The sequence below is a fragment of the Chelonoidis abingdonii genome, chromosome 2, assembly GCF_003597395.2.
Source record: "Chelonoidis abingdonii isolate Lonesome George chromosome 2, CheloAbing_2.0, whole genome shotgun sequence".
NCBI classification, from domain to species: Eukaryota; Metazoa; Chordata; order Testudines; family Testudinidae; genus Chelonoidis; species Chelonoidis abingdonii.
This window is the reverse complement of record NC_133770.1, coordinates 133,034,154-133,049,358: the sequence shown is the minus strand read 5'-3', so window position 1 is coordinate 133,049,358 and position 15,205 is coordinate 133,034,154. Positions and strand designations below refer to the sequence as shown.

The window sequence follows — 15,205 nt, the reverse complement described above, 5'->3', positions numbered from 1 at the left end:
TATCCACTTTCTCCACATCACTCATGATTTTATATACCTCTATCATATCCCCCCTTAGTCTCCTCTTTTCCAAGCTGAAGAGTCCTAGCCTCTTTAACCTTTCCTCATATGGGACCCTCTCCAAACCCCTCATCATTTTAGTTGCCCTTTTCTGAACCTTTTCTAGTGCCAGTATTAAACCCTTCAGGCATTGGAAGCTCAGCCAAGAACGTAAATGCTTTTCGGAGACTGCGAGGACTGTGGCATAGCTGGAGTCCTCAGTCCCCCCTCCTTCCCTCCAGTCAGGCTACCGTGTCCATGCCACTGTGCCGCGAGAGATGGGGGGATCATTGCTGCACACAGGCAAGCTGCATAGGGGCCAGGTCAGAATCCGCAGTGCAGTAGAAGACCCTCCCGTGCTTCCCAGGTGTTCAGTGTAGGTGCCCTCTGCAGCTGTTTGCTTTCCCCAATGCAGAAACCCCCATACAGCCCAGAACCAATCATTCCCCCTTCCCAGGTGATCCGCAGCAGTGAGATAGCTTCCACGATAAACTCCTGTGGAAACTGTTGGGATAGTGTTCAGTGTAGGTGCCCCCTGCAGCTGTTTGCTTTCCCCAATGCACAGAAACCCCAGTACAGCCCTGAACCAATCAGTTTCCCTTACTCACCATTTTGGGGCTCCCGTGGGTTATGTGCATTCTCTTTGGGATGAGAAAATTATGCTATTGTGAAGACTGTTAATGTGCCCCACTTCAATGCGGGGGAATTACTCTATCTGGTATAAACAAGGCGCCTCTGTTAAGTGTTGCATTTTGCCTTTACAGATGCAACCTTGAGATCTCGGCTGTCCGTGTTATCACCGACTGAGAGACTACAAAACATCCAGAAGAGGCCGTGAAAAAGCAAAGAAGACATGCTGTTAGAAGTGATGCAGCAATCTCTCACAGAGAATAAAAAAGCGCAGGAGTGCAGGGAGAGGGAAAGCAGGATCAGCAAGGAAAAGGCAGCGCAAAGGAAGCAATGCATGGAGAGGCTGATAAGCATCCTGGAGCGCCAAGCAGACTCTTTCCAGGCGTTTGTAGCCATGCAGGCGGAGCACTACCGCCACCGCCCTCCCGCCGCTCTTGTCCCAAACCTCTTTCCCTTGTGCCCCCATGTTAGCTCCACACCCCCTTCCCCAGCATGCGGGTTCTTACTACCACCAGCTGCCTCCAACACCTGTATGTTCACCAACCAGCCCTGAGAACTACAACCCTTACCCTCTGCACTCAACCCCTATCACCATGCAGTACAGCCATTCTGAAGTGCAGCAGTCATTGCACAGCACTCCAGACAGGACACATGCAAACCTGTGATTGTACAGTTCCCACCCTTGCCCTTTCAGATTCCAAAAAAGTTCGAATGTGTGTCTTCAATAAATGAATTCTTGGCTTTGAAAATCAGTCTTTATTATTGCAGAAAGTTAAAAATACCTTAGCCTAGGAAAGAAACAGGCAACTGCAAATCAGCTTAGGAAACACAGATTCCTACTAAACACATGCACTTCACTTTCCCATGCAAGGCACCAAACATTACTGGTGGTTTCAGCCTCAAATTCCTCCCTCAAGGCATCCCTAATCCTTGCAGCCCTGTGCTGGGCCTCTCTAGTAGCCCTGCTCTCTGGTTGAGAAAATTCAGCCTCCAGGCGTTGAACCTCGGAGGTCCATGCCTGACTGAATCTTTCACCTTTCCGCTCACAAATATATGGAGGGTACAGCATGCGGATATATAACCGCAGGGATGCTGCTTTCCACCAGATGTACAGCTTCCCATAATAGAGATCGCCAGTGCCCCTTTAAACAGCCTAAAGCACACTCCATAGTCATTAGACACTTGGCTTCAGCCTGTTAGGTTGAACCATTTCCTTGCTGCTGTCAAGGCTCCCTGTGTATGGTTTCCATGAGCCACGGCATTAACAGGTAAGCGGGGTCTCCAAGGATTCACAATGGGCATTTCTTCAACGTCCCCTACTGTGATCTTCCGGTCTGGGAAAAAAGTCCCGGCCTGCAGCTTCCTGAAGAGGCCAGTGTTCCGAAAGATGCATGCGTCATGCACCTTTCCGGGCCAGCCTGCGTTAATGTCAATGAAACACCCATGGTGATCAACAAGCGCCTGGAGAACCATAGAGAAATACCCATTCCAATTAATGTACTCGGATGCTAGGTGGGATCGTGCCAGAATAGGAGTGTGTGTCCCATCTATCGCCCCTCCACAGTTAGGGAAACTTATTTGTGCAAACCCATCCACAATGTCCTGAACGTTCCCCAAAGTCAGGATTCTTCTTAGCAGGATGTGATTAATGGCCCTGCAAACTTGCATCAACATGATTCCAACGGTCGACTTTCCCACTCCAAACTGCTTCGCGACCGATCGGTAGCTGTCTGGAGTTGCCAGCTTCTAGACTGCAATAGCCACCCGCTTCTCCACCGGCAGGGCAGCTCTTAATCGCGTGTCCTTGCGCCGCAGGGTGGGGGTGAGCTCCTCACACAGTCCCATGAAAGTGGCTTTTCTCATCCGAAGGTTCTGCAGCCACTGCTCATCATCCCAGACTTGCATGACAATGTGATCCCACCAGTCAGTGCTTGTTTCCAAGCCCAAAAGCAGCATTCCACGGTGCTGAGCCACAAGCAATTTCGTGTCATACGCATTATGCGATTCACTATCATCGTCAAACTCCTCACTGTCACTTTGGATCTTAAGCAACAGCTCAACTGCCAAACATGACGTGCTGGCAAGATTCGTCAGCATACTCTTCAACAGTTCGGGCTCCATTTCCCACAGACCGAAACGGAACACAGAATTGCGCTGCACTGAAACCGTGCAAAGATGGCGCCAAATGTGGAAGGAAACACAGGGATTGCTGGGATGTGAAGCGATGCATCAGGGGGCGTTGGGACAGGAATCAGAATGACCCGCACTCTCCGCCCCCTTTCCAAAACCCACAGCACCAGAATGGGAAGAGGTGCTCTGTGAGATAGCTGCCCATAATGCACCACTCCTAACACCGCTGTAAATGTGGCCACACTGCAGCACGGTAGTTGTCAGTGTGGCCACACTGCAGCACTTTCCCTACACAGCTGTACGAAGACAGCTTTAACTCCCAGTGCTGTACAGCTGCAAGTGTAGCCAAACCCTTAGTAAAGATACTGATCCAGCACAGGGACAGAGACTACCTGCTCTTAACTACACTGTGATTAGGAGTTCTCACTGACTTCTCAATGGCTAGAGAGGCCACAGTAAAAGATGCACTTACCATAACAAAGGGTTTTTTTCATGGCAGCCCCAGTGGCCTAATTGATAAGGCATTGGCCTCCTAAACCAGGGATTGTGGGTTCAAGTCCCATGTGGGGGGAAGAGAATTTTTATGGGGGAAGGGATACCTCAGTGGTTTGAGCATTGGCCTGCAAAACCCAGAGTTGCGAGTTCAATCCTTGAAGGGGCCATTTACAGACCTGGTCAAAAATCTGTCTGGGGATTAGTCCTGCTCTGAGCATGGGGTTGGACTAGATGACCTCCTGAGGTCCCTTCCAGCCCTGATATTCTATGATTCTACAGCATCTCTCTCCACTATTCACAAAGAATTCTAGGACTGGAAGAGAGCTTGAGAAGTCATCTAAGGTAGTCCCTTACACTCATGGCAGGACTAAGCATTATCTTGACAGGCGTTTATCTAACCTGCTCTTAGGAATTTCCAGTGATGGAGATTCCACAACCTCCCTGGGCAATTTATTTCAGTGCTTAACTGCCCTGAAAGTTAGGAAGTTTTTCCTAATGTCCAAACCAAACTGCTCTTGCTGCAATTTAAGCCCCATTACTTCTTGTCCTATCCTCAAAAGGTTAAGGAGAACAATTTTCCTCCCTCCTCCTTATAACAACTTTTTATGTACTTGAAAACTTATGTCCCCTCTCAGTAGGTATACTGTTAGTTTTAAAGATGTCATTACACATATAGCTAGCAAATATGAAATTAGTTACAAAAATCAGTGCTCTGTTTCACATTCTCAATTGTCCATCTGCAATGAGTAATAAATACAGTATCTTCAGAAATAATGACTATGGTTGTATACTTCTTATACTCCTCAGAAAACTCTCATAACTAAAAATAAACTTCAGAATACACATGGAAAAGTTTTTTAGCCTGATAGTTTAAATGCAGATTGAACAGTCAGCAACAGTCTGGTAGCGGAATTAAAACTTTTCAGATGAACTTTTACATTTCCAGAACTGTCTGGGTTTTGGTTTTATACCTGAATATTCTTTGATTTTTCCCCATTAACTTACTGACAAGTGTTAACAATTTTAACTGCAGCTTAAATAAAAAAAGCCATTTGATGTTTCTCACTATTGTTGAAATAGGTCATGGCACAAGTATTAAGAATTTTCAGATAAAAAAAAACTGACTTTTTTACACTTTCACATCTCCAGACTGACACAGTCAATGTATTATAAATTTGGTAATACAAATATTTTCCAAATCCACACTTCCCATCTCAATTTGTAGTCTCAAATTACTTCTCACCCCCAGGATGCCCAATGGATATTAAATTGATAAATCGCATTTTAATTTTGAATCACTTTCATGACAAATTCCTCCTATACTGCTTCACAACTATTACACATAAAATCAGCTAATAATATAAGTTGTATTGTAAGAGATTGGGGCCTGTCTCATAGCACTCTCTTCTGGATGGATCCTGGCTTGCTCTTCTTGAACCCCCACCCACCCTTGGGGAATTCTGCCAGGAACTGTTTCATTGTCTCTAGGGAAGTTAGTTTCCAGCAGGGTCAGTTGTTATGGTTCTTGTTCTTTTTGTTTCAAGTCTCCTCAACAAATAAGATCAAAACGTCTCAGGCTCCCTTCTGTTCATTTCTATTTCAGGGAACAGCTTCTTCCAGCAGTAGCTCTGCAGCTCCTTCTCTCCATTTCTTGCTCTTCCTTTTATGAGAATCAGCCAATTAAGCTGCAGATCTTTTACCAGGCACAGCCAGCCGAGCTAGTCAGCCAGCCACTGGCTTCTGACCTCAATTAAATGGTACCCCTTATACCTTCACAACTATGAATAGGCTTATTTACTATTTTAAAATGACTTAAAAGATACCACACTACAGTGGAGACAGTATAGTGACAAATTAATTTCTGATACTGATATATAAGTACAGGAAAAAGGGACAAAGGAAATATTGTATTACCTAACAATCCATAACGTAGATGTGCAAAATGATCAAGTGGCAGGGTCTTGTTTTTAATTTCCTTAACAAACTTGCAAGCTGTGTCTGGAGGGTCTCCAGTACCAGTAGTGGAAATAACAATAACAAGAGGGTCCTTTTCTGTTACCAGATTATACTATAAAAAGAGTGGGGAAAAAAAGGCAAATTAAAAAGAATAACCCAATACACATTTATAGTGAAGTCAAAGAGTTGATCCTGGCAGTGTTGTTTTTTTACAATTGGATGATCTCTCACTTTCCACCCTATCCCAAATTTTTATGCTCTCTTCTTCCGTATCTGCATGAGACCATAGTAAGCCTTCTAAATAATGCTAAGTTTATTTGGGGAATAACACTTTCTCTCACTTTGTATTACTTTTTGTCCTTGTAACCTCTTGTTCATTAACCTATTCTAACATGTGAAACAGTTTGTATAGAAGAAGAAAAGAGAAAAAGACTATCAGATTGCACGAACTCATGTCAGATGTCTGAACTGCCAGGTCATCACTTAACTCTATCATGTATGTATAATTAACCTAAAGAATGCCAGTGGTGTTACACAACAGATCAGAGTTCATTTCTTTTTGTACAAGATGTAAACAGCACTGTCTTGTAATATGGTAAAAAAAAATTGCACTCAGTAACATTATAAAAATCTTATGAAACACGATAGAGGGGTGAAGTGTGAAAGCAATACACAGGTATCCATACTAATCCTGTGAAATAATGGCATCTTGCACATTTAGGATCAAATTTTCAACAAGTCTTTAATCTCACATCATTTGTATGGCCAATCAAATTAAGGGCAAAATTCTGAGCACATCGTTACTTGCATATCCAAAGATGAGGTGTTTTGAAAACGTGGCCCTTTACAGTATCTGCCACCTATCATTTGGAAAATGCATCTTTTGCATATCTTCCTTTTAACTGATTGTTTAAGTGTTATATGTTGCTTTCACAAGAACTACTTAAATCAACTCTGGTATTTATTTACATGCATTTGAAATTCTCAGGTGAAAACAATTCAGCTTGTTTGATGAGTCAAGTTGTACATAGCAAGAAAAAAGTGGTTGCAGCTGCATTTGAGCTTAGTGGCAAAAGCCTATCAACTGTCAGTTTGATTAATCAGACATCCACGTCCTCTGAAGTATCCCTGCAGGGTAAGTTTGGAATCACATGAACAGCTAGCAGTTCACATGAAAAAAGAAAATTTTAATTTAAACATGTTCCAAGTGCTTTTATTTAAACAAAATGCTTAAATCTAAATATTAAGGTTATGACAAGTTATAAATAATGGTTACGACACAGATGTACAGGATCTAGCTCAGGCTACTAGTTCCTAATTTAAGCATTTATAGTACAGACAATAGGAGGTCTCATCATAAGGGCAGTGTTACATCTTAATTTAGAACTTAAGATTTTGTGGGACTTTTTCTAAATTATGAATGAAGGCAAGCAAACAAGATCTAGCGGGGCTTTTGGGGGGGGGGGGGGCAACTTTTCAAATAACTTGTTTTAGCCGTTTCCAATATGAATTGTAAAACTAAAAACTGAAATGTATTCCTGTTTTACACCCTGAACTCAACCCCTCAGACGAAGCCAACTATAATATTTATAATATAGCTGTGCAGGAATAAATCCACGAGGACTAAACATCATCTTTTCCTTTGTACATATCAGAATCAAAATAATGATGTTTAAAAAGAGTGTTCCATCAATCCACAGGCAAGGCTGGCAAAGCTGGCATTATGTCACATACAGCTCTGCAGAACTACAAACCCTTGCGACGTGCTCTGGGTAAGAGGGCTGGCATACTATACAGAAGAGTTAAGATCTTTCGATACATTGCTGTCTCGTGCACATATATTATGACATAAATCCCTTCTCTTTAGTGCTTTCGGAATTATCCCTGTAGCAGGCCCACTGGAGTCACTAAGAGTTTGTCTACACTGCAAAAAAGCACTGCAGCGGCCAGTCTCAGAGCCTTGGTCTCAGACTCACGGTACAGCACTACAAATAGCCATGCAGAGGTTTTGGCTCAGGCCAGAGCTCAGGCTCTGAACTCCAAACCCTACCCTCCTACCAAAGGCTTCAGAGCCCGAGCTCTCGCCTGAACTGGAATAGCTACACAGTTATTTTATTGCCGTAGTATGATCCCCACAAGCCTGAACATGTAGACTTTGGCACAGTGAGGAGAGTTTTTTTTTGTTTTTTCCAGTGCAGATATACCATAAAAGGATCAGAGATGCCCTGGCAGCTTAGCTGTTGTTGCTAGGCCATATGCCACCCTCCAGCTGAGGTCACTCCTGAGTGCCCAATGGTAGGTCAAGACCTTCTCTCCCTGCACTCTCAGATGCTGGCTTCTATGTTACCCTCTAAGTGCAAAGTCAGGAGGTAAAAAAGAGAAGGGGTGGCATGGGGCATGCTCCGTCCTTGCCTTAATGAGTGAGCATGTGCATGCACAGCTGCATGGAAGTGCTTATAGGAGACATCAGAAAATTGTTATTCCCCTTTCCCTATTGACAAAATTAGTCTAACTCAGCCAGTTAGTCCCTGATCTGACACAAGTGAATTTTGTTCCTTGGGCCTCCCATTTTGGACTTCACACAAGCCCCACAAAACCTAGGCCTGGCCCTGGTATTTTTTTCCCTGATTTGTCCTAGCCAAATAGAAGACCTCTCCATTAAATACAGCTGCTCCCTGGAGAGATCTGCAAAGCTATACAAATTGTCTTCTTCTCCTACCAAAACAAATAATAAACTTTAATCAAAAAATTCTCACATACGCACAACATCTCATCTCATCAGTAAATCACAGCTTGGTACCAACTTGCCATGTCTGACAAAATAGACTTGTTCCAGTAGCAGGTCACCTCCAGCCAAACAGGCCTGGAGATGCCCCCTCATGAATCTGTAGAGAGTGCGGAAGGAAGAGACAACTGCTCTGAAGTAGACTGGAGGCTCCCTCCCCTTTTGGGCTTGCTTTATGTTCTTTCCATTAAGAACTGTTAATGTGTATAAAATATACAAGATGTGCTACTGTAAGTAACATTACACAGTAAGTGTTCTTTTACAAGTAGAAGCTCTGCTGCCAAACAAGTAGTATTTCCCATAAAAATGAAATGAGAACAGTAAATAGTTTATCTTTGTGTTCTCTGTTGCTCCTTTGATTACATGAAAATATCACCCATCCCTGATTTCCAGAACAGGTTTTGTTTTCTGCTTATTTATTTCCCCAGGAATATCAGGAATGTCAAGTTTTATCTTTTCTGTTCTTGTTGGAGGACCCAGGTGTGTGGATTTGGTCCTTTCACAACCTTTACCAGAGAGTGTGGGATTCCTGAGTTCTTAAAAACACTTTGGTTTAGAACTCTCTTTACTAGAGAGATGTAACAGACAAACAAAACAAAACCCCCAAAGAAATTTAATCATTCTGAATTTAAATCACAACCCCTCTCTATCAGGTCTTTACTTTCTTGGTAGCACTGACATCATGAGTCATCCTTGGTAACTGTAAATTCGCTTATGTCAACAAAGCTAGACTGGATGACTTAGTGGGATTCTACAAACCACAGAGATAAACCTGCATGGATCTGACTGCCATATTGGGATCTATTTATATATAGAACCAAGCCTGTTCTTTGGGCATTGTCGTAATACAAAGAATAAATAAGACCAAAAAAATTGTGATGCTTTTTTTTTTTTTAAAATGATATGGCCTCCCATTCACTAAGTACTGAATTAATTCCAGCAACTCATTTCTGCATGTCTAAGAATCATTTCAACAGGTCACTTTAATGCCAGTGTAGACACATACACACAGAAGAATATTCATATACTAATTTACTACTCCAAGCAAACCATTAACCATAAAAAGGATACATTTGCTACAAGGCTGGTGGAAGCCTCAGCTAGTACTGATGCAAACCACTGACATGGATGTTATGAAAATGTAAATATATATGACATACTCTCTTCTCTATGCATGCACATAGCTTCCATTACCATTAGTGGCTACTATAGGAGCAGAGGAAAATACGTTTCTTAAAAGTCTATTTTCCAAACCAGCACAGAGTATCTCACCTTGTCAGACTCACTTATACAGTGAATATCAGCCTCAAATCCATGTGCATCGGCCTGTTCGCATATCTCCTCAGCTATGGCTTTTGCCTGTCCCTTCTGTGTTGCGTAAAGCAGCAAAAACCTCCTCTTTATTTCACAGTACATTTTAAACTATACTGCAGAAAGGAAAAGGAAAGGCAGGTTTACTTCATACAAAGAAATCGAAGCCTGACCATTTATAGAAAAATAGACACCTGGTTTTTACATTAAATATGCAGACCAAGAGGCCTAGACTAGAGGGATTCCCATGCAGATTGAACCCTATGCCTACACAAAGGTCCTTGCAGGACTGAGGCTTGAAGGACCAGTCGGTGACAGCAACATACCATATTCATGTGGGTTTTCATTGACTTTACTTGGAAACAAAGCAATAGAGCAATGATTCTCACAAAAAGGAATGCTGCTATTTGTCACATGATCCCTTATTTCCCACAGAAAATTGGTGTATATTTTGACGTATTTTTGGAGTTTGCGTAAAAAAAATGGACGGACACTTGGTGATGCCAACAGCGTAAACATACAATCAAGTGCAATTTGTTACCTTTTTTTTTTTTTTTTTTTAAACGCTTTCCCAACACAAGTAACTTCTGCTCTAGCCACCATAGGTCAAATCCTAAAGCCCTCATACACAGGTCAAAAATCTACTGAAGTCAATAGGTTTCTTCCAGGAATAATGACTTCAACATTTGGCTCTGTACTTTATTATTCTTCTTTACTCCATGATTCAAAAACTAAGTATTTCTAATAACAGCAAAAATAGCAGTATGTTTTTCCTTAGAATGAGAATATATATTAAAGCGATCAAAGCAATCCCTAATATGAAACGTGATTCCCTCCCCAAATATACATTAGGGTTTTGGGGTTTTTTGGGGGGGAGGGGAGGCGCAAGGGGAGGAGAGTTACAACCCACAGCATATATTTATGTTTTCTCCTTTAATTTAAAAAAAAAAAAAAAAAAAAAAAGTTACTTTACACAAACTATTCTCTTTCAAGATCTTCTTTTATGTGCATATCAAAACTCTAAAACACCTTTAGACAGGAGAAGGAAGATTACTGGAACTGGCAAGTAAAAATTACAACTGGCTTGTACCTTCTATATATACTGTAAATTAATCCTTTGTACATTAATCTTCTGTGTTACCATCTTGTTGCCGCTATGAAACTCCAGTAAAAACTCTTGTGACTACAGTTACTGTGCTAACTGAACATGTATTAAAGTAAATGTCGTCTTTGAGTTTTTTCATATGCTCACATCTGACTTCTCACCATTATTGCATCTTCCCCCTGCATACCCACATGATCAATTACAGCAGACTCAATTTATGATTCACATGCTTTGGTATAATGAAGCCTGTAACAAAATGACAACTGCATTTTCCTCTCTTCCCCCTGAGAAACAGGATCTACATCAAGCACGGTCTGAGTACAAAGGAAAAGCACTGCATGTCTGGTGCTCTACTGATAAGACAGGATATTGCTCTCCAGTTTTATTGCAGGTAATGTGTGACAGTACACCTTTACCGCTTTAAGTAGTCCTATAAATTAGAGTGGGTGAACCAAGAGATAACTGTTAGTGGTACAGTGCTGGTACCATGCCTCAATTCCCATAAATGATGGGAAAAGTAACTACTGAGAAGAAATAAACCTTTCATTGCATTTTGATGTATTAAAATACTACATTTTTACATAAAATTTAATATTAGTAATTATGAAGACCTCTTCAAATAAATCTGTCTGAATTTGCAACCCGTGAGAAATAAGTTTTACACACAAAACAAAGGTACAAATTTACCTTTTTTCCTTTTCAAAAGGAATTACATAGGGTATATCATGTATGTTAAAGACTGGATTTTTTTAAAAACTCTCAAGATATTTGATTGTGATATCGTCACATAAATACTTTATATGAATTCAGACTGCAAATCCAAATCCTATATTTTAATCCTGATTGGCTTCCGCTTCCTCTGAATGAGGTGAAATTGCATTTCAAGAGGCTAAGCATCTGTTCCTTCTAAACTTTTACTTTTCACATCCTCAAAGAGACAGCCAACTCCTTTGCCTGATGCCACAATGCAACCATATTTATGCTGAAATATTGATATTCTTCTACATTAGCTCATCTACTGAAACGAAAGGGTAACTGGCTGAAAGGCTTTTTGAATCATTCTGAATTGAAAACACATCAATATTTAAGCTTTAGCAAGATGCAAAGCACATTCGTATTCTAGGACCTCAGAATACAACAATGTAAACATGGAGCATCAGCAGCATTTCTCTCCATAGCTCCACAAATACAGAAACCATCTGTGGGGCAAGACTTTCACTCTTCAGAGACTCCTCTGATCTCAAATGATCTCACTAGACCAGCGGTTCTCAACCCACGTGTCACATGTGGCCCAATTAGCACATAGCTGTGGCCTAGCTGTGTGCTAAAGGCCGCAGGGCCCAGGTGGAGGGGTCCGGGTTGCCAGGCTGCCCTGCTCGTGTGGCAGGGTGTGGGTTGCCAGGCAGCCCTGCCCTGTGTGCCAGGGTCCAGGGCTGCCAGGGCTGTGCTCCCCTGCCGCCCAGCCCTTCAGCGGGGTCCTCTCCTGGCCCCACTCTATGGATGGGTCTCTGGGTGGGGGCTGGGGCGCTGGGCACAGACACATGGGGGGGCAGTTGGGAGGGGTGCTGTGGTTTTCAACCTGTGGTCCAAGTAACACATTTTAGGCTGCATATGCAGGCCACATGATAAATAGTTGAGAACCACTGCATTAGATCTATCTAGTGAGAAGTGAATAGTTTAAAATATCAAATTAAATCCAGAAAAAAAGTCTCTGAAATAAAAATCCATATAAACTAAATACCAGCTGTACATAGTCCTCAACTTGTGGACATTTGTGTTAACCTGATTTGTTTTTCAACTGATGGCAACAGACGGGGCTTGAACCAGTTACTGGCAATAGGACTAAACAGATGCAAAAGTTTAAGTGAGGGAGGGCCAGTGAAGTCCACGAGTGATGTCTTGGTAAGAATCCCACCGCCACAGGTACCAGGATTTCTATCAGAACGCTTTCTCTGGTCCTGCGCATAGGATCCATCTTTCTTCTCTGCATATAGCTAGTAAGTGGCTAAGTACAGAACACCAAAGTTACAAACTGACTGGTCAACCACACACATAATTTGGAACCAGAATTACACAATCAGACTGCAGTAGAGGCAAAAAAAACCCAAACAAAACAGTACAATACTGGGTTAAATGTAAACTACTAAAATAGTAAAGAGAAAGTTTAAACAAATATTTGACACACTAAGGAAACTGTGCTTGTTTCATTTAAATTAAGATGGTTAAAACAACATTTTTATTCTGAGTAGTAAAGTTTAAAACAGTATTAATATTCAGTTGTAAACTTTTGAAAAAATAACCATAACATTTTGTTCAGAGTTACAAACATTTCAGAGTTATGAGCAACCTCCATTCCCCAGGTGTTCGTAACTCTGAAGTCCTACGCTATGAAGCTTCACCACCTCTGGCTGTGAGAATGGAACAAGAGCTTTCTCCCTCCACGTCAAAGTCTGACTACTGTGGGAGCACAGCTCTATTCTACTCCTCCTCCAACCAATGATTTTTGGGCCACCATTCTCTTTCTTCTCTATTCTACCCCTCCTCCAAACAATGATTTTTGGGCCACCATTCTCCTTCTTCTCCGTGAAGAGCTACGGTGTTTACGCTGCTGCTGCTCACAACTTTCCCAAGCAGCACAAGAGCAAAACCGATAGATGACTGGTGCCTTCCCACAACTTTCCCAAACTGCGCTGGCTCCCTCTGGCTGCTCTCCCTAGAAGCCAGGCCCCGGAGCCACTCCTAGATGATGCCTGGTGCAGCACAGCAACTGCCTGGGAGAGTGCCTGGCTGTGATTGGGCTTGGCTTGGCTTCCAGGACAGAGACTGAGCACGTTGGAGCCTCTTCGCCCCCCCCCCCCTCCGCACTCTTAGAGTCAGTTCTTGTCCCTGGAACCTGAGGCTGTGCAGGGAGCGGTGGCAGCAGCAGCCTGCTTCCTGCCTAGGCTCGACTTCTGGGGACAGGAGCCAACTCTGAGCATGCTCGAGAGGTGAGGGAGCTCTAGCTTGTTCAGCCACTGTCCCCAGACGCTGAGCATGGGCGAGGGGCAGCCTGCCACAGCCAGGCGCTCTCCCAGTCAGCAACTGAACTGCACCAGGAAGCAACCCAGGCAGTTTGGCTGGAAGAGGCTCTGGCCCTGCCCCTTCATCTCCCCATCTGGGCAGGCTGCTGGAGGGGCACTTGGCCCTTTGTGCACCTCCCACAAGTCTCCTCAGTACCTGTATTAGTCTAGTAAAACTACATGCTATCTTGACAACAGGCTTACTTCAGTTATTTATCTCTGAATATTGCCAATTTTTTTTAATTTAAAAACTACAAAAGGAGCTTATTTTACCTGTCCTGAATTAGAAGAACACTGTTGGTCAGAAATATTCCAAGACCCTGCCTCACAAAGAAGCTAACTGAAGCCTACATGATTCACATAAAACAACAGTGATTCACACACTGGTGAATATCTTGTACAGTGCAGGATATGTACCTGAACTGACACTATTTTCTGTACTCTTCTTCCTTTCCTGTATATACTTAAAAGGCATAGGTCAGTTCATTTAGGCTATAGGTTCCAAATGAAAGATAATAAAATTGAATAGTACTAACATGTCATATTTTGACAGCAATGCCACAGCAATGCCTTTTAACCGCACTACATTCACATCTGTTGACACTTACATGCCCCAAAACAACAAAGTTTTCTAAACACTGAAAACAGCAAGACAGAGATTTGTTTACTCTCCCGGCTGCTTGTGACCCAAAGAGCTCCTCAACGCTCACTGGCACAGGGTCCACTCTACTGAAACTGATATCTGGCCTGACACTCACTACCTCCAACACCACACTGTTGTTGTAACATGTATCCAAAAGGTATCTTGTAAGGTATCATATCTAAACCAATGAAAGGCTGGTCATGAATATGACTGTGTGATGTATGTATCTGTTGTGTGTAAACTCTGCAACTGAACGCCACCTCCTGGGTCCTAGTGCCAGTCATGCTCCCCTTCTGCTTGCTGGGAGCCTTCCTGTTTTCTGTGCAACAGTGAGTGTCCGCAGTGGGGTGGGGGAGGGAAGAGGGGAAAAAGGCAGTGAGAAAGGAAGGGGGTGGAATAAGGCAGGGGAGGGGAATGTGGGAGTGAGGCATAGGTGCTGGAACTAGGGGTGTGGGGGTGCTGGCTTGAAATGGTTTCCATTTTATACAGGGTTTACAGTTTGGTTCAATGGCTCAACACACACACACACCCCTACAACTTGTTCCAGCACCTCTGGAGTGAGGGACAGGGCTGGGAAAGGCACATGAGAGGGGGGAAAAAAAAGGGATAGGGGAATCCCGAGGGGAATCAGGAGCCCAGAATGCAGCATCCCCTCTGCAGCAGCAGGGGCTCCCAGTTAAGCAGGCCCATTGCACCCTCAGCCTGACAACCCCTACCCCACTGAGCCCCAACCAGCTGCACCCGGACCCCCACCCCATGAAGCCCCACTCCCCCAACACCTCCTCCACCAAGCCTCATCTCCCCACACCCAGACCCCCCTGCTGAATCTCAACCACCTCACCTGGATCCCCTACAACATCTCATTGCCCCTGCAGCCGGAACCCCCCAATGAGCCCCTGTGCATCCAGATTACCCACTGAGCCACCCACACCCAGATTGCCCTACACAGAAACCTCTCACCCACAGATGGATGCCCCACACTAAGCCCTTCCGCACTTGGATCCTGCTGGGCTGAGTCTGCCCATGTACACCTGTTATGCCTGGGGGCAGAG

At 43.4% G+C, this 15,205-nt stretch overlaps 1 protein-coding gene across 5 annotated transcripts in view; it reads right to left on the bottom strand.

Moving 5' to 3' along the window:
• Positions 1-15,205, bottom strand: part of MTRR (5-methyltetrahydrofolate-homocysteine methyltransferase reductase) — a 152,825-nt gene that overhangs the window by 135,773 nt on the left and 1,847 nt on the right. For 4 of the 5 annotated variants that reach the window (XM_032786521.2, XM_075062670.1, XM_075062671.1 and 1 more), the window contains exons 2-3: positions 9,308-9,462; positions 5,209-5,362 (exon numbers count right to left, since the gene is read on the bottom strand). The exons of the other annotated variant lie outside the window; for it this stretch is intronic. In XM_032786521.2, coding sequence (XP_032642412.1) covers positions 5,209-5,362; positions 9,308-9,451 — 298 coding nt within the window. In that variant the 5' untranslated portion in view covers positions 9,452-9,462. The remainder of the gene's footprint in view (positions 1-5,208; positions 5,363-9,307; positions 9,463-15,205) is intronic. 5 annotated transcript variants of the gene reach the window in all.